General features: G+C 46.2%; 1 protein-coding gene across 1 annotated transcript in view; it reads right to left on the bottom strand.

The window, feature by feature from the left end:
- Positions 1-23,947, bottom strand: part of ANKRD42 (ankyrin repeat domain 42) — a 32,998-nt gene extending 9,051 nt beyond the window's left edge. Inside the window, exons 1-10 of the mRNA XM_048495208.1 lie at positions 23,886-23,947; positions 18,820-18,983; positions 16,323-16,430; positions 13,287-13,409; positions 11,488-11,623; positions 8,095-8,295; positions 6,036-6,161; positions 4,801-4,906; positions 4,406-4,575; positions 2,811-2,937 (exon numbers count right to left, since the gene is read on the bottom strand). Of these exons, the coding sequence (XP_048351165.1) occupies positions 2,811-2,937; positions 4,406-4,575; positions 4,801-4,906; positions 6,036-6,161; positions 8,095-8,295; positions 11,488-11,623; positions 13,287-13,409; positions 16,323-16,430; positions 18,820-18,983; positions 23,886-23,910 (1,286 nt within the window). The 5' untranslated portion in view covers positions 23,911-23,947. The remainder of the gene's footprint in view (positions 1-2,810; positions 2,938-4,405; positions 4,576-4,800; positions 4,907-6,035; positions 6,162-8,094; positions 8,296-11,487; positions 11,624-13,286; positions 13,410-16,322; positions 16,431-18,819; positions 18,984-23,885) is intronic.
- Positions 23,948-26,719: the final 2,772 nt, after the last annotated feature.

Below are 26,719 nucleotides of genomic sequence, written 5' to 3'. Positions count from 1 at the left end.
AGGGGAGACAGCAAGGATTCTGAGAAAGGCAAAACTTCCCTCCAGTAATAACATAACAAGGAAAGAAAAGAAGAAAGCCATCCAAAGATCTCAATTTCTGATTCAGAAATCATCGATTCTACCAGCAGATAAAAGGTAATGCCACGTAAGCTATCATGGAAACAGACCAATACAAGGAAAAAAAATCAGACAACTTCTGGACCCCAAAACATACAAAAACCTAAAACAGGACCCAACCAACAAAATCACCAGGAAAACCAAGCAACACCTTGATCAACAAAAAAAACTCCCTCAATTGATCCAACTATTCGCAAAACGCTCTCTGCAAATCTGAAGCTCACCCTCCTAGACTCTATGGACTCCCAAAAAATCGCCACAGGGATCTCCACTCCACTCAGACCCTATTGTGAGTACAGATTGGATCTCCTACATATGATTTGGCAAAGTTTCTTGGCCACACAACTGCAAATCCATATTGGACTTACTACACACATTACATTAAGGACTCCTCGACTCACTTCATTGAAAAAATCAGCAAACTCAAACTCAACCCCAATGACAAACTGATCACTTTTGATGTGGTGTCCCCTATTCACCAAGGTCCCCATAGCGAAGACACCATGACACTCATTAACCAGAAATTCTAAAAGACATCATTACAGCTCCTGAAAACCAACATTGTCTCACTACCAGCTACTCCATTACGTGGGACACTGAATACCCCTATGAACAGAAAGATTAAAGGGTAGCCATGGGTAGCCCTCTTAGCCCTGTAATAGCTAATTTATAACATATGGAACATTTTGAGAAACAAGCCCTGAAAACAGCACCAAAAAAGCCCACCATATGGTTCCTTTATGATTGATGACACATTCACGATTTTGGAGCCACGGATTAAGAAGAACTAAACAGTTTCCTGGATCACGATCGGCTTAAAGGTCCACCCAAACATCCAATTGATTGATGATGAGAAGAATTGATATAAAACTGCCATTTTTAGATGTTTAGTCATCCGCCAAACCAAACCAGCAATTGGGACACACAGTATACAGAAAACCCTACCACACAGACAGATATCTACACAAAAAACTCCAATCACCATCCAGGGCAAAAAAAGGAGCACCATAAAAACTTGGTACATCAAGCAAGCAAACAGAAATCAGTGAACCCCACTTCCTACAAGATGGAATTGAAGCGCCTAAACAGGGCCCTACAGGCGAATTGTTACTCTAATACAGAAAATCAGAAGGGCTGCAAGACCAAGAACAAGCCACATGAACAAAGATAAAGAGCCATCTAGAGGGAAGGTGTTCTTACCATACATCAAAGGGAACCACTGATCGATATGGGAAAACTGATGAAGAAGCTTGCAACCTACAAAGCCATCCTACCACAGACCCACTAAGAAAAAATTCAACAGATGCTACTGCTCAGCAAAGGATAAGAGGGGATCGCTTTAGCTACTGCAGGAGCTCCATTGGGTATACCCATGCAGCTGTGGACAAGCTCCACATAAAAGGAACCACCAAACTTAGCACAGACATCGCATCAAAAAAGAACACGAAGCAAGGCACTGCAGACTATTTCAGCCAGAAAAAAATCAGCAATAGCAGAACACATAATAAACCAACCCGGACATAGAATATTATTTGAAAAAACAGAAATTCACCGGACCACTCTACCAGAAAGCCACTACGTCCAGACCACACAGAGTAGAAGCTAAATTGGAAATCCATAAGCACATGGACAATTTTAACAGGAAGGGGAAGAAACTATGAAAATGAACAGAACCTGGCTATTGCCAGTGTTGAAAAATACTAGGGTCAAGACTGTGTCAAACCAGTTCAATAATAAACACAGGATGACCATAGACAAAGAAAACGAAGGCCAGTATACTTCTATTCAGATGCTCCCACCACTAACCTTGCTATCTACAGGGTTACTCCCAGGCTAGGGCCCTCATTGTTACTCATACTTCTATTCAGATGTTCTCAACTATTGACCTGGTTGTCGCCTTTAGACTCTCATACAGACAAGGTTACTGCACCCACCCTGGACACGCCATAACAGATATATATACTCCACTCGCTTCAGCAACATCATCAGATCCTCTGAAGATGCCAGCCACAGATACAGGTGAAGCTTTTAAAACAGAGAATGTTGCTAGAACACGGCCATACAGCCCGGAAACCACACAGCACCCAAGTGATTCCGGCCGTGAAAGCCTTCGACAATACAGAGATCCCATTGTTTCATGCAAATTCTCTGGCCATAACCAAGTCCTTACTGGGGTGCTGTGTGGTTTCCGGGCTGCGTCGATTAGGTGTTCTAGTAGCATTCTTCCTGATCGTTTAAGCCACAGAGTTGGCTGGCATCTTCAGAGGATCTGATAGTAGGAATGGAAAGCAAGTGGAGTATATATACTGTGAGGTCAAAGGTTGAGGCCCTCTGAATAGAGTAGCCTGGTGTGTGAGTCACAAAGAAGTCTGTAGCCTGGGAATAACAATGAAGATAGCAAGGTCAATAGGTGAATGCATCTGAATAGAAGTATCCTGGTCTTTGTCTCCTTGGTCGCTATTGTCTATAGTTGTCTATAGTTGTCCTGTGTTTGTGTGCCTCACCTTTTGACCTCACAGTATATATACTCCACTTGCTTTCCATTCCTACTATCAGATCCTCTGAAGATGCCGCCACAGATGCAGGCGAAACATCAGGAGAAAATGCTGCTAGAACACGGCCATACAGCCCGGAAACCACACAGCACCCCAGTGATTCCGGCCGTGAAAGCCTTCGACAATTCAAGTCCTTACTTTTCCAGCTCTTTCTCCACTTTCACCTTCTCTGTGTCTTCAGGAGTTATGCCTCCAAGCTGCTTGAAATTGCTGGTGGCGATTTCTAGAAGCTTTTTCAGCTCCACGATCTTCTGGTAGGCCCTTTCTGGAAATTAAACGGTAGCATTGAGTTGGGGGGGGGGGGGCAACCGCTGGGAATTGTAACGGCGGGAATGCCAGAGCTTCGACATGCATGCGGTTCACTTAAAGGCTTATTTTCAGCCATGACCCTATGTTATTGTCCCTCATAAATGGCCAACACAGCTGGATAATTGTATTTTGTCACCCTAAGCACAACACTGTTGTCTATAGCCACTTTCCTTGCCAGAATCTACGGTTCCTTGAGTTCTCCCACATCCCAGGAACATATGCAGGCCAAGGGGGGATAGAAAGGCCATCTTGGATCCAACCAAAGAGACATCATCAAGGCTCTGTGCCGTGAAGGGCCACTCCCAATGGGACGGTTCAGTTCTGATGAGAAAGCAGGTGCACCCTCTAATCAAAAGTTTCTTTCAGCATCTTCATTGGGACTTCACCCACCCAGCCCATGATGAACAACTAGGACAATAATTTGGCCTTTCTTTCCACCTGGGGGCACTCCTTGCAGTTATGTGTATTAATAATAATAATAACAACAACAACAACCTGAAAAGGTCACTGAAAATGAACACGTGAAACTACTCTGGGACTTCCGAATTCAGACTGACAAAGTTTTGGAACACAATACTCCTGACCTCACAATTGTGGAAAAAAAGAAAGTGTGGATAGTCGATGTTGCAATTCCTGGTGACATCAGAATTGATGAGAAGCAACTGAAACCCCACACGATAATGAGGATTTAAGGATTGAATCCACAAAGACTCTGGAACAAACCAGCAAAGGTGGCCCCAGTGGTGCTCGGCATTGTCTGGTGCAGTGCCCTAAAGACCTTGGACGGCACTTGAAAAACAATCGCAGTGACAAAATCACCATTATATCAGCTGCAAAGCACACCCTACTCAGCTCTGCACTATTATTTTCATCGCATACATCACACAGTCCTAGATGCTTGGGAAGTGTCCGACGTGTGATGTAATACAAAATCCAGCATATTGATCTTGTTTGCTGTGTATAACTGTTTTTGTAGTATAATAATAATAGTAATAATAATAATAATAATAGTAATAATAATAATAATAATAATAATAATAATAATAATAATAATAATAATAATAATAATAATAATAATAATAATAATAATAATAATAATAATAAGCCTTCCTTGGTGGCCTCTCTTCTAAGTACTGACCCTGCTTAGTCACTGGCAGGTGAAGAGGATAGGGTTGCCAGATCTAGACTGTGGAACTCTTGGAGATTAGGGGATGCAGCCTGGGGATAGATGGGACCCCAGTAGAGTAACATGCCATAGAGTCCATTTTCCAAGGCATCCATTTTCTCCGGGGGAACTGATCTCTGGAGGCAGGAAATGAGCTGTGATTCCAGGGGATCCCCAGAGGCTGGCATTCCTATTTCCCACCCGTCATTTAGTATAGTACCTCCTTCGTTCCCCAACCACATGGAGTTCTACAACTCACCCCGAGCCCCCACTTTCTCCTCCACATCCAGGACCAATTCGCCTTTCCAGTCGGTGTTCTCTTCCATCGGAGTGCCTTTGAAAGAACCATTATTCTTGATCGCCGATTTCTTCACAGAGTCGTTCCCCATTTTGTCTCGCAAAAACTCCACAACCGCCAACTGGGCAAACCTGCACGGTTCAGATGTCCGTTAGCATGTGTCAACGGACTACAGGTGCAAACCCCTCTCCACGACGGGGCTGTTTCAGGCCAGGTAAATTAGCACAGGGGTGAGTGAAGCCTGTCCTTTTGCAATTTGATCCCGACAGTTCAAAATAAGGTTCCGCTCCTACTAATCTGGAAAGACATCTCTTGGATGGTAAGGAATTCACAGCAGAACCCATGTAACCTGTTACCTCTTTGCAACGGCTTTTGGTGTCTCTCCCGCATCATTGGTGATGTTACAATCCGCTTCTCTATCAATCAGCCACTCTATCAGACTCAAATGACCTTGCCCGGCAGCTGGGGGAAGAAAATGAGCCCTGAAAAATTAGTGTCTTCCTTCCTAGAATTTCATAGAATCATAGAGTTGGAAGAGACCCCCCAGGACCATCAAGTCCAACCCCCTGCAATGCAATACTTGAATTATTTTCATAACAAACACACAATCAAAGCACTCCTGGCAGATGGCCATCCAGCCTCTCTTCAAAAACCTCCAGAGAAGGAGACTCCACCACACTCCGAGGTAGTGCATACCACTGTCCAACAGCCCTGATGGTCAGCCCCTGCATTTAACTCATGACACTTATCAATTGCAGTCGTTTCATATAAGACGTCCTCTAGGATATCTAGCAATCCATCAATGGTAATGGCAAGCCGATTGGTTCAAAACATCAATTATGGTTATCATTGAACACAGAATTAATGAGTCCACTACTCATGTGGAGGAGCAGGGAATCAAACTCACTTCTCCAGATTAGAATCCATTGCTCTTTAACCGCTATACCACACTGCCTCTGACAAGGAAAGCAGTATCCTGACCTGGGTGGCCCTGGCTAGCCTGATCTTGACAGATCTTGATAACTAAGCAGGGCTGGTCCTGATTAGTCCTGGGATAGGAGACTACCAAGGCTGCAGGGATCACTGTGGCCGATTACCCACCGGTGCTCTGGAGCGTGATCCCACTCTGGAGTGGAATCAGAAGTGCATCAGGGCAAGGAACCTTGTCCTGACACTCTTCCTCTTTGCAGTGCGCCAAGAGAGGAGGCACACTGGGGTAAGATTTCTTGTCCCTTCCTCGTACTCCGCACGTGCTTCCTACTTTTCAAGGGGCAAGCAAGAGCACCTCTAACGCGTCTTTTCACACCAGAGCGGGGCGAGTAACTGGCCTGTAAGTATAGTTCCAGGAGATCTTCAGCCACCACCTGGAAGTTTACAACCCTGTAGTAAATCCCGAAAACTGTAGTTTGTAGCCTAAAAATGAGAATCTGGAGGGGTTGTCAGTTCGATTAGAGAGCGGGATATATATATATATATATATATCCCGCTCTCTAATCGAACTAAACTGACAACCCCTCCAGACTGACAACCCCTATATATATATATAGGAATTAATGGTTCAGTAGAAAAAGCAATGGTGACGGAAACTAACCTTTGTGTAAGAGAGTGGATCCCTTGTTGTCCCGTTCATTAATATTGATGACTCGGTCTTCCAGTAATAATCTTATGGTCTCTAGATCTCCTCTAAAGGCAGCCTCATGTCCTGGAAATGTTACATCTAAGTGGAGAAGGAAACAGAAGCAGATATATTAGACCTAGAGTAGAACAGAAGTTGAGGCACTTTTCTGGGGCAGAAAGCGGGGTTTCTAGGGAGTCAAGATTTTTAGCACTCTTGTACAGTTAATAGATGGGATGGAAAAGGAAATTTGGGAGGTACAGTTTGACCTTTCTGTGACAAAGGACAGGGCAGTGCAGTGGCGTAGCGCCAACAGGACAGGGGGGCATGACACGGAGCAGAGGGGGCGTTCAGGGGCAGGGGCATGGCAGGGGTGTAGTGAGCATGCATGCCCCGGAAGCAGTTCCCCTCGCTCCGCCCCTGGGGCAGTGTATCTGGTGCTCCCCTCCCTGTTCAATTTTCACAATAACCTTGTGAAGTAGGTTAAGCTTAGAGAATTACTGGCCCAAGGTCACCTGGTGAGCTTCCAGTGTTACCCAAAGTGGTGAGAGTCTCTCCCCATTTGTTAAAGTATGGAATTAGAAAGAGCCAGACTCTTAGCTTAACAAAAGGTTGGGCAAGCTCGAGATCTTGTTTGCCTATGTTTTACGAAAATCAGCTTTTGCAAGAAACCCGCAGGAGAGTGAAGAAAGTTTAATCATTTTTATTAAGAGATAATGGATGTACACAAGCACACAATAATCAAAGCAGCAGAACACACACACACACAGTCCTAGCACGTAAGCAGTTTTGAGTGGATAAATCTGAATAGAAGAGGGGATCGGGGAGTAAGGGTTACAGTCACATGATCTTGGAGTGGAATGGCCCAATGAACAGATCTAAGCAACCCATAGCTCTGGAAGAACGACACATTGGGACACAGTATCACAGACAGAGAGGTTTCCAGAGACATTGAACAAGGGCTCCTGATAGAGTGGGCTTCTTATAGGGGGTTATGCAGAGTGATCCTTAATCTCCCAGAACAAAGAAGAGTCCTGCCTTTCCAGGGAAAGACAAGACACCAGAGGCGTATCTAGGGAAAATGGAGCCAGGTGCAAAATCTGAGTTTTGCAGGGGGGGGCCATGAGTGGCCACTGTGATGCTGGAATCCACCCTTGAATAGCATAACTTTCAATGGTGTTTTAAATTATAGACCCAGATTCTCTTTTAGAATCCACCTTAAAGGGAGGAATCTGGGGTCCCCAGTTAAATCAATATTGAAAAGTGATGCTGTTTACAGGGGTGGATTATCCCCCACCCTGAAACAGAATCACTTTCAATGTTTAAACTGGGAACCTCAGATTCTCCCTTTTAATCCATGCCAAAGGGAGTGGAGTTAAAAGGAGAATCTGGGGAAATTTGGGGGGTGCCTGCTGTCAGGGGTGCAATTATTAAGATAGTAGCACCAAAATTTCTGAGTATCTTCAGGATACCCTCCTGATGATACCACCCAGGTTTGGTGAAGTTTGGTTCATGAGGTCCAAAGTTATGGACTCTCAAAGGTGTAGCCTCCATCTCCTATTAGCTCCCATTGAAAACAATGGAGGATGGGGCACCCACTTTGGGAGTCCATAATTTTGGACCCACTGAACCAAACCTCACCAAACCTGGGTGGTATCATCAGGAGAGTCTCCCAACAAATCTCTGAAATTTGCGCTGCTAGCCTATAAAACTGCATCCTGCCAGGCCAAAACAGAAAAAAACACTAAAATTGCCAAGCAAAACCCACAAAGCGGACCTGCATTTTCTTTAGCGCGTGTGTGCCCCCCCACAAGGGGGTGCCCTGGGACATTTGACTCCCCATGTCTCCATTGCAGGTACGCCACTGAGACGCAGATATCAACCTTAATGGTTGGGTCATTGATCTAATAGATTGGGCCATCAGCTGGATGTTCCAAGCTGGGGGGTGCCTGCAAGGGGGAAGGGAGTTGATGACATGTCAACCCCTATAGCACAGTGGCTATTCTGTGACAGCCAACACCCGTTTGGTACTCACTTTCTTGCTTCATTGGTTGACCCCTCCCTTTACGCAGTCCATCGATGTAGTCTACAATGTCTGATTTGTAGAACCGCTCAGCCAGGTCACTGGGGGTCTCCCCGTGGTCATTCCGGGCTTTCAAGGAGTGGGCCAAGGTGGGCATTTTGTTCACCAGGAACTTAAAGCAGGGCAGGTGCCCTTCCATTGCCGCCAGGTGAACTATGATGAAAGAAAGTTTGTTTGACGTTAGAGCCAATCGTATGACTCTAAACCCCTTCCCAAAACAGAACTGATCTCTTCTTTAACAGTATCAGTACGGAGGCTGCAATGAATCCCCACCCTAGTTTAAGGAACATTAAGGATGCAATCTAAAAACCTGAGTTAAGCTCGTTTATCTAGGGTTTATCTAGGCCAGATCTTACACAAGAAGCCCTGTCGGGGGAAGTGACATTGGAATCCCTAGATAATCTGGGTCTTCAATGTCATCAGGACCCATTACCTTCCCCCCCCCTCCTTTTTAGGAGGGTTACGTTTAATTTTTAGTTTAAGTAAGGTTTCGTGAGACGCCTTTTCTAGAAACAATTACTGTTTTAAGTGTATTTTTGGAAATTATATTCATGCTGATTTTATATATACTATTTTATGTTGTACACCACCCAGAGCCCTTCAAGGATGGGGCGGTATATTAGATAGATAGATAGATAGATAGATAGATAGATAGATAGATAGATAGATAGATAGATAGATAGATAGATAGATAGATAGATAGATAGATAGATAGATAGATAGATAGATAGATAGATAGATAGATAGATAGATAGATAGATAGATAGATAGATAGATAGATAGATAGATAGATAGATAGATAGATAGATAGATAGATAGATAGATAGATAGATAGATAGATAGGCTTAGATAGATAGATAGATAGATAGATAGATAGATAGATAGATAGATAGATAGATAGATAGATAGATAGATAGATAGATAGATAGATAGATAGATAGATAGATAGATAGATAGATAGATAGATAGATAGATGAGAGAGAGAGAGAGAGAGAGAGATAATCTACAGTGAGATACACCTGGCATAAACCTATGAGATATTGAATTGACCACCCAAAGTAGCAAAACACATACAGAAGTAGATCCATCCCCCCACCCCCCCACCCCCAATGTATAAGCTAGGAAAATGAGAATGCGGGAAAAACTCTGAGGTGAAGTAGGGTGAATCACCAGAAACTCTATGCTTTTGCGATCGAGTTTCTGGCAATTTCTAGAGCTACCCTATACCACAGAAAGGATGCAACGAGACAGCCGATGTCATACCCCTTCAAGTCCCAATCTTCCCACCAGTTGGCAGTCTCGGCCTGGCAGTGCTCCACTTCTCTCCCATGTGAATTGAGCATTGATCCGTGCAAATGGTACAACACAATAGAAATTACACTGAAGAAGCCTCGCAGCAATTGCTGACTACCTTCAGATGAAGTGTTTGTTATGTGTCCAAATCCATAAACAATACAACAGTACCACACGGTATCTGACATACAGACCCTAATAACACTAATAAAAATCCTGTGTAATATAAAAGTAAGGTCCTGTATAATCTGATGAAAATCCACTGAGCTAAACGGAACCTGGATGTGCACCAATTCATACAACAAGAAGAAGAGTTGGATTTATATCCCCCCTTTCTCTCCTGTAAGGAGTCTCAAAGGGACTTACAATCTCCATTCCCTTCCTCCCCCCACCCCCGACAAAAAAACCCTGTGAGGTAGATGGGACTGAGGGAGCTTCAAAGAACTGTGACTAGCCAAAGGTCACCCAGCTGGCATGTGTTGAAGTGCACAAGCTAATCTGGTTCCCCAGATAAGCCTCCGCTGTGGCAGAGTGGGGAATCAAACCCAGTTCTCCAGATTAGAGTGCACCTGCTCTTAACCACTACACCTCGACAGCTCTCAAGTTTCAAGACTACGGGACCATAAATGTCGTATGTCTGTGCTTCTAAAATATGAAATAGTTTGCAGGTGTGGCAATGATTTGAAACCATCAGGGGCTGCAGTCTGCTCTGAAAACTCTGGCGGCTGCAAAATGTCTCTGTGTTTGGCAGAGGCCAATTTGCTGGTGGTTCCCGGCCCCTCAATGATGTGACTGGCCTCCACTCGGGCCAGGGCCTTTACAGCCCTGGCCCCTGCCTGGTGAAACGCTCTCCCTCCAGCTGTCTGGGCCCTGCGGGACCTTAGTGAGTTCCGCAGGGCCTGTAAAACTGAGCTGTTCCCCCGGGCTTTTGGGGGGGGAGACCGCCGCTGATTTCCATAACATCAGTGGACCCTGCCGTCCCTCCCTCTTAGGGGGTTTAGTCGCAAGACGCCATCTGTTGTGTTATTGTGTTACTGTGCTGTATAATTAGTACGCTGCGTTTTAAGGGGCTTAGTTTTAAAATGTGCAGAGTCATAACTTAATTATTTCTGGTGGTCTGTTTGATGTTATTTGTACTCTGCTTGTATATTCTGTGTTCACTGCCCTGAGCCCTTCGGGGCAGGGCGGTATATAAATGTAATAAATAATAATAATAATAATAATAATAACAACAACTACTACTACAACAACTACAACTACAACTACAAGCAGAGGCATAATACTGTTGCTCAGATGATTCACTGGAACTTGTGTCACAACTACCACCTGCCTGTGACAAAGAACTGGTGGAATCACAAACCTGAAAATGTCACTGAAAATGAACACGTAAAACTACTCTGGGACTTCCGAATTCAGACTGACAACGTTTTGGAACACAATACTCCTGACCTCACGATTGTGGAAAAAAAGAAAGTGTGGATAGTCGATGTTGCAATTCCTGGTGACAGCAGAATTGATGAGAAGCAACTGAAAAAACTTACACGATACGAGGATTTAAGGATTGAACTACAAAGACTCTGGCACAAACCAGTAAAGGTGGTCCCAGTGGTGACCGGCACACTGGGTGCAGTGCCTAAAGACCTTGGACGGCACTTAAAAACAATCGGCACTGACAAAATCACCATATGTCAGCTGCAAAAGGCCACCCTACTCAGCTCTGCACCCATTATTCGTCGATACATCACGCAGTCCTAGATACTTGGGAAGTGTCCAACGTGTGATGTAATACAAAATCCAGCATGTTGATCTTGTTTGCTGTGTATAACTGTTTTTGTAGTATAATAATAATAATAATAATAATAATAATAATAATAATAATAATAATAATAATAATAATAATATTTTGTATAAGACCAGAACACATCCACCTCTGCTCATCGCTTCATAATATATGAGGGCGCCACAAAATGGCTGTGTCTTCCCAGCCCTTTCCACCAGTCAGGTATCACTTCACACCCAACTCTGTAATGAAGAATCTTTCCCCTGCGTTACCTGGAAGATTTCCATTATTATCGGCGTCATCTAGGGTGGCTCCCCAGCGAACCAGAAGTTGCAGGCAGCCGAGGCGGCCGTGGAAGGCAGCGTTGTGCGTGGGCTTCCAGTTATTATTATCAGAAATGTTCACATCCTACGTGACAAGAAGAAAGTTTTTATACCCTGCATTTCTCTCCTGTAAGAAGTTTTCTGCTTCAAGCTATCAGCCAGAGAGAGAGAGAGAGAATACCAGTAAGAATTTAAGTTGCTGTCACTCCATCTTGCTGTCACCAAAAACAAGAATACAGGGTGCAAACATTTATTTTTTAATTTACATTTTAGATTTCTCTCCTTAATACAGCAAGCTCAGAGCAGCTTCGGACATTTTGCAATAAAGCAAACACAATATACAATATACAAATATACAGCAAGATGGGAGTGCTGCGGTATTGCAGTTAGGATATTGTTATGTTACATTGTCATTGTTACTGTATTATTGTTATCCTATTGTGAAATGTTATGCTATTGTTGTTATGTTATGTTATTATCATGCTGATGTTGCTATGAAATGCTGTATTAATGCTGTTGATGTTGTGGCTGATGTTGTCATAAGTTGTTATCAGTTGAGTAATTTGTTATTAGCTGTTAACCTGATAGTATTATTGATTATTATTGACTTGCTGGTTTATTGTGGGGCTAGTGAAATTGGTACTGTTTCTTGTTTAGCTCTACTGTACTGTATTATTATGTTACTGTTTTTTATTATGTTGTGCACCGCCCTGAGCCCTCTGGGGGCGGGCGGTATATAAATTAAATATCCATCCATCCATCCATCCATCCATCCATCCATCCATCCATCCATCCAGTGGTGGGATCCAAAAATTTTAGTAACAGGTTCCCATGGTGGTGGGATTCAAACAGTGGCGTAGTGCCAATGGGGCTGGGCGGGGCATGACGTGGGCGTGGGCGGCCATTCTGGGGGCAGGGCATTCATGGGCGGGGCTGTGGCAAGGACACAGCCACTGCGCTGGTCCTTGGGCAGGAAACGAATGCACGCAAGCACAGGCTGCCACGCACGCTGGTGCACCTCCTGCTAGACTGCTTCAAGTTCTGCACGCTACTGCTGAGAGTGGAGGAGGGGCGTAACTAAGGCCAAAATCATCAATTAGTAACCCCCTCTCGGCACACACAAATAATTAGTAACCTACTCTCGGAAACCTGTGAGAACCTGCTGGATCCTTCCTTCCTTCCTTCCTTCCTTCCTTCCTTCCTTCCTTCCTTCCTTCCTTCCTTCCTTCCTTCCTTCCTTCCTTCCTTCCTCCCTCTCTTCCCCTTCCTTCCTTCCTTCCTTCCTTCCTTCCTTCCTTCCTTCCTTCCTTCCTTCCTTCCTTCCTTCCTTCCTTCCTTCCTTCCTTCCTTCCTTCCTTCCTTCCTTCCTTCCTTCCTTCCTCCCTCCCTCCCTCCCTCCCTCCCACTCACCCACCCACCTACCTACCTACCTACCTACCTACCTACCTACCTGTCTATCTGTCTGTCTGTCTATCTGTCTATCTATCTATCTTGCTGAGAACTTGAAGCAGTATCCCTTTTACTGTCTTATTACTAGGGTAGCCGAATCCTGATCGGTGAATTCTTGGTCACAAAGAGGGTGGGTTTTGAGGAAAGGAGTGACCTTAGCAGGCTGAGAAGCCACCATCCAAAGCAGCCATTTTCTCCAGGGCAACTGATACGTTCTTTGGAGCTCAGCTGAAAGGAGACGATGGAGAGGTTATGAAGGCAGCGAGCGAGAGAGGTTATGAAGGCAGGATTCCTCTTACCGCTCCACTTCGGAGGATGGTTTGCAAGGTGTACGAGTGGCCGTGAGTCGCTGCTAGATGTGCCGGAGTACACCCTCGGTCATCCTGGGCTCCTAGGTCGACGACGTTATCGAGAAGCAGTGCCTGTTCACGTACAAAACAGAAACCCAGGATCAGAATTAGGGCATGGCAATATTCTCAGTGTCTAGTCCAGTGATCTCCAACACGGTGCCTGCAAATGAGATTCCTTTCCTGGCACTAATTTGCCCCATTGACCAAGCATCTTTCCCCTGAAGCAAAGACACCAGTCCAGAAACTCTTCCCAACTGCAAGGGCTGTCTCATTTCACGCTCGCTGGAGAAAACAGACCCATACATTCACCTGCTCAGATAGACCTTGTTTTATTTATTGTTATTTTTTTATTTCTACGGCTCCTTTCTCCTTGACTTGAGCAAGGCTGCTAATGATAGGATTGTTTTGTAGGTCGTAGGGGGTCACCATGAGTCAGAAGCAACTGGGCAGCACTTAACACACACACGCCTTTCGTCCTGGATTGGGCCCCAAAGATTGTGGCCTCTGAATCCACTTTCAGCACAAACCAAAAAGGGGAACACAACATAACCCCATAACCGGTGGTGGAATTCAGCAGTGGAATTCGTGGTGGTGGGATTCGTACCACTTCGGCAGAACTGGTTGTTAAAATGATGCTTGTAAACAACCAGTTGTTAAATGATTTGAATCCCACCATTGCCTGTAACACTGGAATAATACTTTTACCTTATAACAGTGGTTCTCAACCTGGGGGTTGAACGACCCTTTCACAGGGGTCATCTAAGAACATCGGAAAACGGTGCAGCAGTGGCGTAGGAGCAGCAGTGGCATAGGAGGTTAAGAGCTCGTGTATCTAATCTGGAGGAACCAGGTTTGATTCCCAGCTCTGCCGCCTGAGCTGTGGAGGCTAATCTGGGGAATTCAGATTAGCCTGTACACTCCCACACACGCCAGCTGGGTGACCTTGGGCTAGTCACAGCTCTTCGGAGCTCTCTCAGCCCCACCTACCTCACAGGGTGTTTGTTGTAAGGGGGGAAGGGCAAGGAGATTGTAAGCCCCTTTGAGTCTCCTGCAGGAGAGAAAGGGGGGATATAAATCCAAACTCTTCTTCTTTTTATATTTTATATATACCAATTTTATGGTTGGGGGTCACCACAACATGAGGAACTGTATTAAAGGGTCGTGGCATTAGGAAGGTTGAGAACCACTGCCTTATAATATAGGGTCCAGACAAGAAAAGTATCCTATGACTAACATACAATAAGACCTCACCATAGCAGAATTGGGCTCATAATGTCACAGTATATCAATTCCTTACTGGAGATTTGGATTTTGTGGAATACTCGGGTGCCATTCGAAATTATCTTTGCATCATAGGCTGTAATGATTTTAGTCTGGATGTTAGATATTCTACCTTTGGGGTGCTGTGTGGTTTCCGGGCTGTATGGCCGTGTTCCAGCAGCATTCTCTCCTGATGTTTCGCCTGCATCTGTGGCTGGCATCTTCAGAGGATCTGATAGCTGAAGATGCCAGCCACAGATGCAGGTGAAACATCAGGAGAGAATGCTGCTAGAACACGGCCATACAGCCCGGAAACCACACAGCACCCCAGTGATTCCGGCCGTGAAAGCCTTCGACAATACATATTCTACCTTTGACCACACAGGAAGGTCATTGGGCCAAAATGCCCCTGGCTCTCCCAACAGAGATATGATCTGGTAAGTTCAAGAACTGAATGTATCTGTATTTGTCAAGAGGGGGCTCATCCAAACAATGGAACATCTCTTGTCGAAGGCTTTCACGACCGGACTCAACTGGTTGTGGTGGGTTTTCCGGGCTGCGTGGCCGTGGTCTGGGAGATCTTGTTCCTAACGTTGTGCCTGCATCTGTGGCTGGCATCTTCAGAGGACACAGACACAGTGTGTGACAGACACTCTCTGTGATACCCCTCTGAAGATGCCAGCCACAGATGCAGGCGAAACGTTAGGAACAAGATCTACCAGACCACGGCCACGCAGCCTGGAAAACCCACCACAACCAAAGGAACATCTCATTTTCAATTGTAAGATGCTGGCATCGTAACGTGAAAACTTTATTAGCCCAATACTAAAAAACTTTCCAGGCAGAGATAGGAAATCTATTGTTTCCGTATTGACATCCGGCATGGATAAACAGAGTTCACCGACGGTTGCTAAGTTTGCACGCTGTATAGTTAATTAGTTAAATGGGAAGTTCCAATAGCTGGATTTTCCTGTTTTGTTTGATATAGGGCGATTCCACACATGAGTAAAATAGGTTCGACCCAGTTCCCTGAGAAGGGTACTAGGTCGAAGCCATTGTTGTTCCCCACTGCAACCAGCTTAATCCCAGCTCGGAGGGCAGAATCATCCTGTGCCTCTTCGCCGCTCCGTTCCGATTGGCTGCTGTTCTACTGCCATGTTCCGTCCATCCCCACACACGTTATAAAAAAAACTGCCACAGGAATGGAGGGACGAAGGTTGCGTTTTTTGATTAGCCAGCTGTACGCATGCCCAAAACACTCAGCTGTGATTGGCTGAATGGGGGACTCGTGGCACCAGAGATTCCGCACTTTACTGGAATCGAGATGAGTTCGAGCGTGGTTCCCTGAAAAAGTAGTAGTTCCCAACTGGAGTCGGAAATTTGACCGTTACACGGGGCGAAGCTGGTACAAAACCACGTCAATCCCAGTGGTTGTGCGGAGCACTTGGGTCAAACACAGCTCGAACTTAGGTTGATAACACAAGTGCGGAATCGACCATAGAATAGTTTTTGTTCTATGGTTTTATCTTGTAAATGGAGTTTTTAATATTTTGATACCTTTTTTGAGCTGGTCAAAATGACCGTAACAAACAAACAAACAAAAATGGTGTCAAAAGAGGCAAATCTGTCAAATTGAAAGACGAAGAAAGGTGGGGTATCATCCTCTTTCACACGTTTAATTCTGAATCCAGTTTCAACCAAAAAATTAAAAATAATATGTTTTACCTGCATGCATGCATCCTGTCCTCGGATCGCAGCGAGGTGAGCAGCATTCCAGCCCCTCGTCGTCACATCTGTCCTGTCGGCTCCGTGCCAGAGCAGCCAATGAAGACACTGTCAGACAAAGACACTTAAGTGGACCCCTTTTCTGTCAGCCTGCTCTACAGTCAATCATTTGGGCACTTTTTCCCAACCAAGCATGATCCATCCATCAGTCTTTTCATCTCCAAAGTCGCTGCAGGTTTCTGCATTTTTGTCCAGCGACCATTCATCCTTTCAAGCAGTGGTGTAGTGGTTCAGAGCAGGTGTATACTAATCTGGAGGGACCGGGTTGGATTCCACACTCTGCCATCTGAGCTGCGGAGGCTTATCTGGTGAACTAGATTAGCTTGTGCACTCCAACACATGCCAGCTGGGTGATCTTGGGCTAGGAACAGTTCTTTGGAGCTCTCTCAGCCCCATTTACCTCACAGGGTGTTTGTTGTGAGGGGGGAAGGGAAAGGAGGTTGTAAGTCCTGTATAGGAGAGAAAGGGGGGATATAAATCCAACACTACTACTACTACTACTACTACTACTACTACTACTACTACTACTACTACTACTACTACTACTACTTCTTCTTCTTCTTCTTCTTCTTCTTCTTCTATACTGAAATTTTAAAATGACTTTAGACTGCTTCAAGTTCTGTGCACTACTGCTGAGAGGAGGGTGTAACTAAGGCAAAATTCACATGGCAAAATCACCAAATAGTAACCCCCTCTCGGCACACACAAATAATTAGTAACCTACTCTCGGGAACCTGTGAGAACCTGCTGGATCCCACCTCTGATCTGAGGGACGTACCCAAATAACTATACCCAGGCTGCTAGAGAAAATAACAGCTAGTGATAATGCCAAAATAGAAGCACATGTGCAATTTTTAACATTAAGTACACAAAGCTAGAGTTGCCAACCTCCAGGTGAGGCCTGGACATCTCCCAGCACTACAAGCTGTCTCCAGATGGCAGGTATCAATTCCCCTGGAGGCTCTATATACCCTCCCTTCCTTGGACTCTGTCCCCAAATCGTCAGGAACCTTCCAAACCAGAGATGACACAACCCTATACCCTGTGTCTGCTTTCAGAGTGATGTGGAAGTATCAAAACAATTTGGGGGGTACACCGCCGTTTAGACTCATGCACAGACACACAGAAGTAGAGAAATAGTGTGTTGGGGTGCTGTGTGGTTTCCGGGCTGTCTGGCCGTGTTCCAGCAGCACTTTCTCCTGACATTTGGCCTGCATCTGTGGCTGGCATCTTCAGAGGATCTGATGGTAGTAAAGCAACTGGATTACGTATATACCTGTGGAATGTCCAGGGTGGGAGAAAAAGGACCATTTGCCTGTTTTAACAAGTGTAAAGGGTGCAATTAGCAAGCTTGATTTGCCTGTGATGAGTGGGATCCACCCATTTTAGCATGGGAGCAACTCAGGTGGAGGAGCGGGGAATCAAACCCAGTTCTCCAGATGAGAATCCACCTGCTCTTAACCACTACACCACATTGGTCACCCTCCAGAGCAGCATTTTCTCCAAGGGAACTGATCTGAGGATCAGTTGTAATTGGTCGAATCCCCACTACCGTCTTAGCCAGGTTTCAGAACACAAACTAACCAGGTTTGAGGGACGACCTCCCCACTGCTTGCGTGGCAGATTCCGTTTCTGGCGCTCATTCTCCCCGTTAATCCATGCTCCGACAGGACCTGGTTGCAAGTGGCACAGACCCCATTAACACGGTTCAGAGCTGATCCGAGGGGAGGGATGAGGGTTGAAACCCTGACTCGTTCCCCGCCCTGGAGTGTGACGCAGAATTCAGGCAACCAATCAGCGCTGCGATGTGCGTGCAGCCTTTTCTTGGTTTCGTTTCTGCTTTTACGATCGGCCAGCAGAAGGGGACGCAAACGTTAAACAGTCAAACGTGTAACTTTGAATCGTTAACGGTTTACACAGGTAACGATTAACTGTTTGCAGTTAAACAGTTAAACGTTAAACTTTTACACGCTGGGTTTTTTTATCACGCCCCTACAATGTATGTTTCTGCAGTGGGAAAAGGTCCCGCCCCATCAAGGCACACCAGCCAATCAGGGGAGACCGGCGAAGCGAGCTCACCTGGTAGTGCGGATTGCTAAGAGTTCTGCAACCGGGTGTGTCTGCTGTGTGCTGGCTGTGGTGGGGAGGGAGAAACTCCGATGAAGAGGACATGGTTTCACAACAAACAGGTTTGGATCTGCGTGCAAATATCAAGTGGGGATTCGACCATCGAGATGGACTCATGCTGCCATAAATTTTAAAGTCCTTCTCTGCTTTCACCGTGCATAAGTCAACTTTTAGTAGAATATTTTATTGACTGATGGATGGAACATCGTTTCTGTCCCTTCTTATATCTTCAGGCTCAAGATGGGCGTAAAGAGCCTGCATGCTTACATCTGCCCGCCAAGCGAGGACAACCTGGCTCTGTCTCTCTTACCTCCAGACTTCCCGAATGCGCAGCCCAGTGCAAGGGTGTGAACCCGTGGAGGGGATCCACATCGTTGATGTTGGCTCCCGAATTTACCAGCTCCTCCAGATGTTGGACGTTCCCGGTTCTTACTGCCTTGTGGATGCTGTGGAGCTTGGGTTTTTTACTGAAATCTGTGGGGGAAAGGTTGGCCAGCTCTTGGAATGTGCAAATTTGCCACCCAGGGGTGGTGCATAGCCACAGACCCACCCAGTCCAAAGCCAGGTTTGCCTATCAGGTATTTGCAGCAAAGTAAATCTCCATGAGATTTTGGGAGGGGAATGGAGGGGAGAAACTCAACAGGGCATAATGCCGCTTTCTCCAGAGCCACACGCATCACCCAAGAGCCGAAGCACTGAAATCAGTGGTGGGATCCAAAAATGTTAGTAACAGGTTCCCTCGCCAGCCAGCCCCCCCCCCTCAGCAAAGGGGGCAGAGGCGTATCTAGGCAAACCTGAGCCCTGGGCAAAACCTGAGTTGGATGCCCCCCCCATGGGCAGCCACCTCGCCACGACCCCCCCAAAATTTTTTGCACCAGGTCATTTCTAAATCATCATCACATTATAGAAAATGCCCCAACTCACAAATCTGAACACAACAATGGTGAAACACACAGGTTCTTTGATAGAGACTGGTGAGACAAAAGGTACGAAAGGCTGAGAATCAATGAATTGCAGTACCTGGAAGGGATTAACCCAGTTCAGGGAGTTACATTATTAGTCGCAATTGCTATACGGAACCTTCACGTTCAAATGCGTGGAGATGGAAAAGCGGACCCAATTAGTCACCCCCTCTCGGCACACACAAATAATTAGTAACCCACTCTCGGGAACTGGTGAGAACCTGCTGGATCCCACCTCTGACTGAAATGCACCTTTTCTCCTTGATCCCAAGCATCTTCAAGCAGCATGTGGCAAGTTGTGTATGCCCTGTAAGGCTTCTAGCATCCAAGCAGAATTATTGGGCATGCTCACCTTGCCATGCTGTGTTTACAAATGTCTGGTTACTGAAACAGGAAGGAGCATTTGGGACTATGGTTCCTAGGTGGGAGATGGTGGACATGTAGGGATGCCACAGCCCTGGATTAACAATTAAGCAAATAAGCATACACTTAGGGGCTGAAGTAAAGAGAAGAAGAAGAAGAAGAAGAAGAAGAAGAAGAAGAAGAAGAAGAAGAAGAAGAAGAAGAAGAAGAAGAAGAAGAAGAAGAAGAAGAAGAGGAGGAGGAGGAGGAGGAGGAGGAGGAGGAAGAGGAGGAGGAGGAGGAGGAGTTGGTTTTATATCCCCCTTTCTCTCCTGTAAGGAGACTCAAAGGGGCTTTCAAATTCCTTTCCCTTCTCCCCTCATAACAAACACCCTGTGATGTGGGTGGAGCTGAGAGAGCTCCAAAGAACTGTGACTAGCCCAGCTGGCATGTGTTGGAGTGCACAAGCTAATCTGGTTCACCAGATAAGCCTCCACAGCTCAAGCGACAGAGCAGGGAATCAAACCCGGTTCTCCAGATTCAAGTGCACCTGCTCTTAACCACTGCACCACATATAGGGCCCCGTAGAATTTTTTTTCCAGTGCCAGATTTACAGCGGAGCACGGCACAATATTGCAGCCGAACCGGGGTTCATAAAAAGGGGATCCTACAATAAATGAAAAAAATATATTACTATTAATATAATTATTGTATCGAAAAGGTTAATCGTCTGTTTTAGTCTTGGGAATGCAACAAAATTGGAATCTGGCAAATGCCACGTGGTCCACGGAGGCGAAGCAACTTCAGCTCACTTTAGAACAAGTACAATAGGACTTGTCAAGATAATACTGAGTGTGCCTCTCCAATTGCAGATGGTTGCGTCTGTGTATTTTTAACAGTAATGGACACGAATTGCACAGCTGAGCGTCTCAGCCGAAGGATATAAAAAATCCCAACAGAACAACCATGTGTGAAAACAGACTGGATACCTTATCTCTGCTAACTACCGAAGCAGATGATTAATTTGGAGGATACAGTCAAAGGCTTTGCAATTTAAAAAATGCAGGATAAAACTTTTTGTAGTATCAATGAAGTTATATGTAAGCAACGGTGCACACTACTTTGCATAGGCTGACCAGACGTCCCGCTTTTGGCGGGACAGTCCAGCCTTAAAACAACTTGTCCCGCGTCCCGCGGGTTTTTTCAAGTGTCCCGGTTTTTGGAAGGCTGCCGCACTGCCTTCTGGGGTGCAAGGCAGTGCGGCAGCCTCCCGCGCGCGGCCGCAGGAGCGCACGGCCTTTTGGGGCGCTCCCGTTTCCCGCCCGGTTCACAAAGGTGACCATCTGGATTCATGTACGTTGGATTGCACCTTGGATTCATGTACGTTAAAATGAAGAAGAAGAAGAGTTTGGATTTATATCCCTCCTTTCTCTCCTGCAGGAGACTCAAAGAGGCTTACAATCTCCTTGCCCTTCCCCCCTCACAACAAACACCCTCTGAGGTAGGTGGGGCTGAGAGAGCTCCGAGAAGCTGTGACTAGCCCAAGGTCACCCAGCTGGCGTGTGTGGGAGTGCATAGGCTAATCTGAATTCCCCAGTTAAGCCTCCACAGCTCAGGCGGCAGAGCGTGGAATCAAACCCGATTCCTCCAGATTAGATACACGAGCTCTTAACCTCCTACGCCACTGCTGTTCCTATGTATCTTCAAGGCAAAGAAGCAATTGAATAATAGTTGTTTTGTTTCATACAAATAATATTTATTCATTAGAATATATATATGATGGTTTACTATTGTTTCCTTTAGAATTACATATACAGTATAGGGGGTAAAATAGTCTTTTCAGTGCTTAGGTTCTCTAAAGGTCTTCATCTGGCCCTGGGATGCCAGTTTTGGGTTGAAAACACCTGGAGATTTGGGGATAATGCCCGGGGAGGGTGGGATTGGGGGAGGGGAGAACAACATTATATAATGCCACAGAGTCCACCTTCCAAACTGGCCATTTTTTTCTAGGAGAACTGATCCCTGTCGCCTGGAGGTCAGTTGAAAAGTGAGGAGACCTCCAGCCAAGACCTGGAGGTTGGCATCTCCACAATAGTGGAAGCTGACTCCCCTTCTTCAAATTCATTCCTTACTTGACTCCATTGTGGCAATAATGACAGCCTACGATTTTTATTTCTTTGGGAGATCTTACCACCTTCTCTTTCTGCTCCTACCAAACAAAACTGATAACATTCAATCGTTAAACAATAAAATTATTATGCTTGAAAAACCGAGAAGCAGCTACTAGCAGGAGCCTAAAAGCCCCCGGAAAAGCAGAGACACGAGAACTGTTGAAAAAAATGAGAAGAGGGAAACCGGTTAGTATAGATCCAGGAAAACCGGTTAGTATAGATCTAAACAGTGTCAAAGGGTTGGGGCGGTGGCGAGAGTAAAAACACAGATAATCCTCTTGGATTACATGGTTTTACAAGGTGGTGGCTAGAGATTTCTGAGATTATAGCTCAGGGGTCTGCAACCTGTGGCTCTCCAGATGTTCATGGACTACAATCCCCATCAGCCCCTGCCAGCATGGCCAATTGGCTGGCGGTGTATGTTAGACAGAGATCAGCAAGTGTTGGGTACAGGGACTCAGGACAGGAAATGAAATACATTTTTTAAATGATCCTCAGAAGATGCCAGCCACAGATGCAGGCGAAATGTCAGGAGAGAATGCTGCTGGAACATGGCCATACAGCCTGGAGAACCCACGACACACTAGAACAGGGGTTTGTAACCTGCGGCTCTCCAGATGTTCATGGACTACAATTCCCAGCAGCCCCTGCCAGCATGGCCAATTGGGGGCTGGCAGGAGCTGATGGGAATTGTAGTCCATGAACATCTGGAGAGCCACAGGTTGCAGACCCCTGTTATAGCTCATCTTCAGACATCGGAGAACAGTTCGCCTGGAGAAAATGGGTGGACCCTGAGGTACTGTGGAAGGTGGGCTCTGGACCCCACTGAAGTCCTTCCCCCCTGCAAACCCTGCCCCCCCCCCGGCTCCAGTCCCCAAATCTCCAGATATTTCCCAAGCTCAACCTGGCAACCCTACTGAGTCTCCAGAAAGCCAGGAGTAAGTGGGATAGGATAACCCTCCTGGAGCTGGAGTACTACAGTTTTAGGACCTGCTTTGATGAAATCTCTCAGGATATTGGGTTGCCAACTCTGGGTTGGGAAATATGTGGCTATTTGGGGGGTGCAGCCTGAAGAGGGGAGAGTGTGGAGAAGGGAGATACGTCAACGGGGAATAATGCGATATAGTCCACCCTCTAAAGCAGCCATTTTCTCTAGGGGGACTAACAATCACCTAGTAGTAATTCTGGGAGATCCCCAGGACTCCCCTGGAGGCTAGCAGCCAAGCTCAAGAAGCAAGAGATGCTTGTCCTGTTCAGTCCCGATTCAACATTGAATCAGGCGGCTATTCGAAGTAAGATCCAGTGGGGATCCATAACACTGGCACAATTAATAATATCTCCCCTACTGAGAAAAGCACTCTATGCATGCTCAGGGGCACCCCCTTGGCGGCAGGATCTTTTGAGGGGGGAAAGGGGACAACCTTATCTAGACAGGAAGAAAGCAATTCAGCCTTGCTGTGTGGGCTGCAGCAGGTTCTCACAGGTTCCCGAGAGTAGGTTACTAATTATTTGTGTGTGCCGAGAGGGGGTTACTAATTGGTGATTTTGCCACGTGATTTTTGCCTGAGTTACGCCCCTCCTCTCAGCAGTAGCGCGCAGAACTTGAAGCAGTCTAGCAGGAGGTGCACCGGCGTGCCTGGCAGCCTGCGCGCATTCGTTTCCCGCCCAAGGACCGGCGCAGCGGCTGCGTCCTTGCCACAGCCCTGCCCAGGAATGCCCCGCCCCAGGAATGCCCAGCCACGCCCCCGTCATGCCCCGCCCAGCCCCATTGGCGCTACACCACTGTTTGAATCCCACCACCATGGGAACCTGTTACTAAAATTCTTGGATCCCACCACTGCCTTAAACCCCCCACTCCAAATAACCCCACATCTGTAAGAAGAGCTCAGGGCTGGTCTCACCAGTTGGGGTAGCAGCTGCAGGCATAATGCTTAGCAAAAGGGCAGGCCTCTTCTTCCTCTGTTGTTGCTGCAGGAGGGTTGCTATGGAGACCGTGTACACTTCCTGTACTGCTCTTTTCCGGAACTGGGCATGCAAAGGAGGGGGTGGGGGTGGCAGGCTGGCATCTGACGCCAGTGGCTGGGAAGGTGAAGTGAAAAGGGGCTAGGCAGGTAGAACAGATGTCGCACAACCAGTGCCACGTTACTAACTTCTAAAATATGGTGAAATGAAAACTCGAACGAAAAAGAAAACAATCCCGCAGCCTCCAGATTTAGACATCAGCACCTAGAAAAGCCATCTGTTGAGGAAAAGCCATCTGTTGTGACAGAATTCTGAATTTGTGAACCAAACCCAAGCTTAGGAAATTATATTTGTCCATCTTGTATTGACAATTAATGGCCCCTTCCGCACATGCAGAATAATGCGCTTTCCGTCCACTTTCAATGCCCTTCGAAGCTGGGTTTTACTGTGGGGGAAATCCACTTTCAAACAGTTTGATTTGATTTGATTTATTAAATTTATAGGCCGCCTCATCCCCGAAGGGCTCGAGGCGGCTCACAACGTGACTGTTTCCAGAACAGTAAATCAATACAACATAAAATCTAACTCATTAAAATTCAGCAGCAATTAAAACAATATGAAAGTGGATTGAATGTGCGTTATTCTGCATGTGCGGAAGGGTCACCTCTGTGATAAAGCACCTCTGTGATAAAGCAAATTATTTGTACCGCTGCCCGTAATAAGATGTGTATGATGATTCCCAGTCTTTCAAAAGGGCAGCGCCACGTGCTGTGGCAACTGAACGCTATTGAGGCTTGTAAGGAGAAGGCTGTTTTCAGATCCCCACATTGTCTGGATGGCCTTGGGTGCGGGTTGCCAACTCCAGATCAGGAAATTCCTGGAGACTTCGGAGGGACTTCAGAAATGCCAGCTGTGTTTTTCCAGGTTTTATCATACCCGGCCTCTAAGGAGCTAGATGTAGGTTACAGGAGTTTCCCCTCATCGCAGACTTGGGTACTTTAGTCTGATGGTCACGAGCCACGGTCTTCGTATCAGCCGCATGGCCAAATGGGCATTTCCAGCAGTCTTCCAGGCCCTAGTCTGATATTCTAAGATCTCCTATTTTCCTTGCCAAATACTTGAAATCTGGGGAAAGGCGGACGCTCCAAACCTATGTGCCAACAAGACACTCAGTACAAATTTGCAGATACAGAGTTGGATCCTGTGTTCTCACAGCTGCAAATACCGCAGCTGAGTAGCCATCTTCCAGTATTTGAAGGGCTGTGATATGGCGCAAAGTTGTTTTCTGTTGCCCTGGAAGGTCAGAGCAGAACCAACCGGTTGAAATGAAATCCTTTTCCGCACAAATTTCTGGCCCACTAAGGTGTTGGTTTTTCTGTAAAGTACCACACATTTCCCCTCCTTTTTGGTTCCAGAAACATTTTCAACAAGCTTTTGCTTCCTCACCATGATGTTTTACTCCGAAACATTTCCAAGCTAGCTTCCAACAGTGCGATCACACAAAAACTTTTTTTCCCCTCGCCAAAAATTTACCCACTCCCCCAGTGTGGTTTCCCAACCTCCTATTCAGTGTTTGGTCCACCATATTTTCCACCCCCCATTTCACTGCTTTGCCCCACTCCCTTTATTTTTATCATCTCTAGTGATCATCTTTTTCCCCTCCATTTTTCTGCAATCGTCGAATTATCATTACATCATGTGTGGGGAAAAGCAAACCCCCTCCCTACAAAAGATGGCGGCCAGGAAACGACAGTCTGAGGCGGGGACGACAACTTTGTAGAAAACGATGGGTTTAAATACACCTTAGAAATGGGGATAAGGGGAGGATGTAGAAAAGGCCAATATCAGGTTTTCAGCCAATCATCAGGAAGAGCATCTGGACAGAGCGGTTCCTCGGTGTAATATGCTTCCTCAGGAGGTAGCGGGCTCTCCTTCTTTGGAGGTTTTTAAGCAGAGACTAGATGGCCATCGGACAGCAAGGCCAATTCTGTGAATTTAGGCAGATCATGAAACGGAGGGCAAGGAAAGACGGGCCAGTGCTTGCCTCTTTGTGGCCGTTTCTCACATGCCCAGGGTAATGGTGACCACCTCTTTGGGGTTAGGAGGCCATTTTCCTCCAGGCTAGATTGCCCAGGGATACTGAAGGACTTTTTTTCTTGCCAACTTCTGGGTATGGAGTAGAGGTCACTGGAGGAACGAAGAGTAATTGTGCATTTCCTGCATTGTGCAAGGGGTTGGACGAGATGACCCTTAAGATCCCTTGTTTCCATCTCACCCCTCCCCTTTCAAATTTCCAATCTCGGAAGTGTTTATTCCAAGGGCTGAGGGTCTTCCTTGTACTGGTAGCCATACAAGATGACAGCACAGTAGAAAGCGGAGAGAGAAAATAGCTTTTTCTCTTCCTAAAAGAGGCAATCGTGTTTCCTTCCTTCTCCCCATTATGGCTCCCAAGTTGCATTTCTCAGTCCTAGGAATAAACATTCGCAGGAGCAAAGATGGTTCTTGGAATGGGGAGATACCAGACGGTAGGCGCTTACCCCTGGTAGTTTGCAGGGTGCAAACCATGCATTTTCAGAGGCACCTGTTAGGATTGGGAAGGTACGTGCGGGAAGATACTTGAATCTCACCACCCAGAAAAGGCTGCATTGAAAACTCGCACATGGTTTGCTGCTGCCAAAATCAAGCGTGCCCCAAGAGTGAATATTTCTAAAAGTACAATCTATGTAGAAAGATGTGAAAATACCCTCTCCCCTTCTGCTACATGTGGGGTAAT

Source organism: Sphaerodactylus townsendi, linkage group LG04 (genome assembly GCF_021028975.2).
Source record: "Sphaerodactylus townsendi isolate TG3544 linkage group LG04, MPM_Stown_v2.3, whole genome shotgun sequence".
NCBI classification, from domain to species: Eukaryota; Metazoa; Chordata; class Lepidosauria; order Squamata; family Sphaerodactylidae; genus Sphaerodactylus; species Sphaerodactylus townsendi.
Note: the sequence above shows the minus strand (reverse complement) of the source record. Positions and strands in the feature narration are given on the sequence as shown.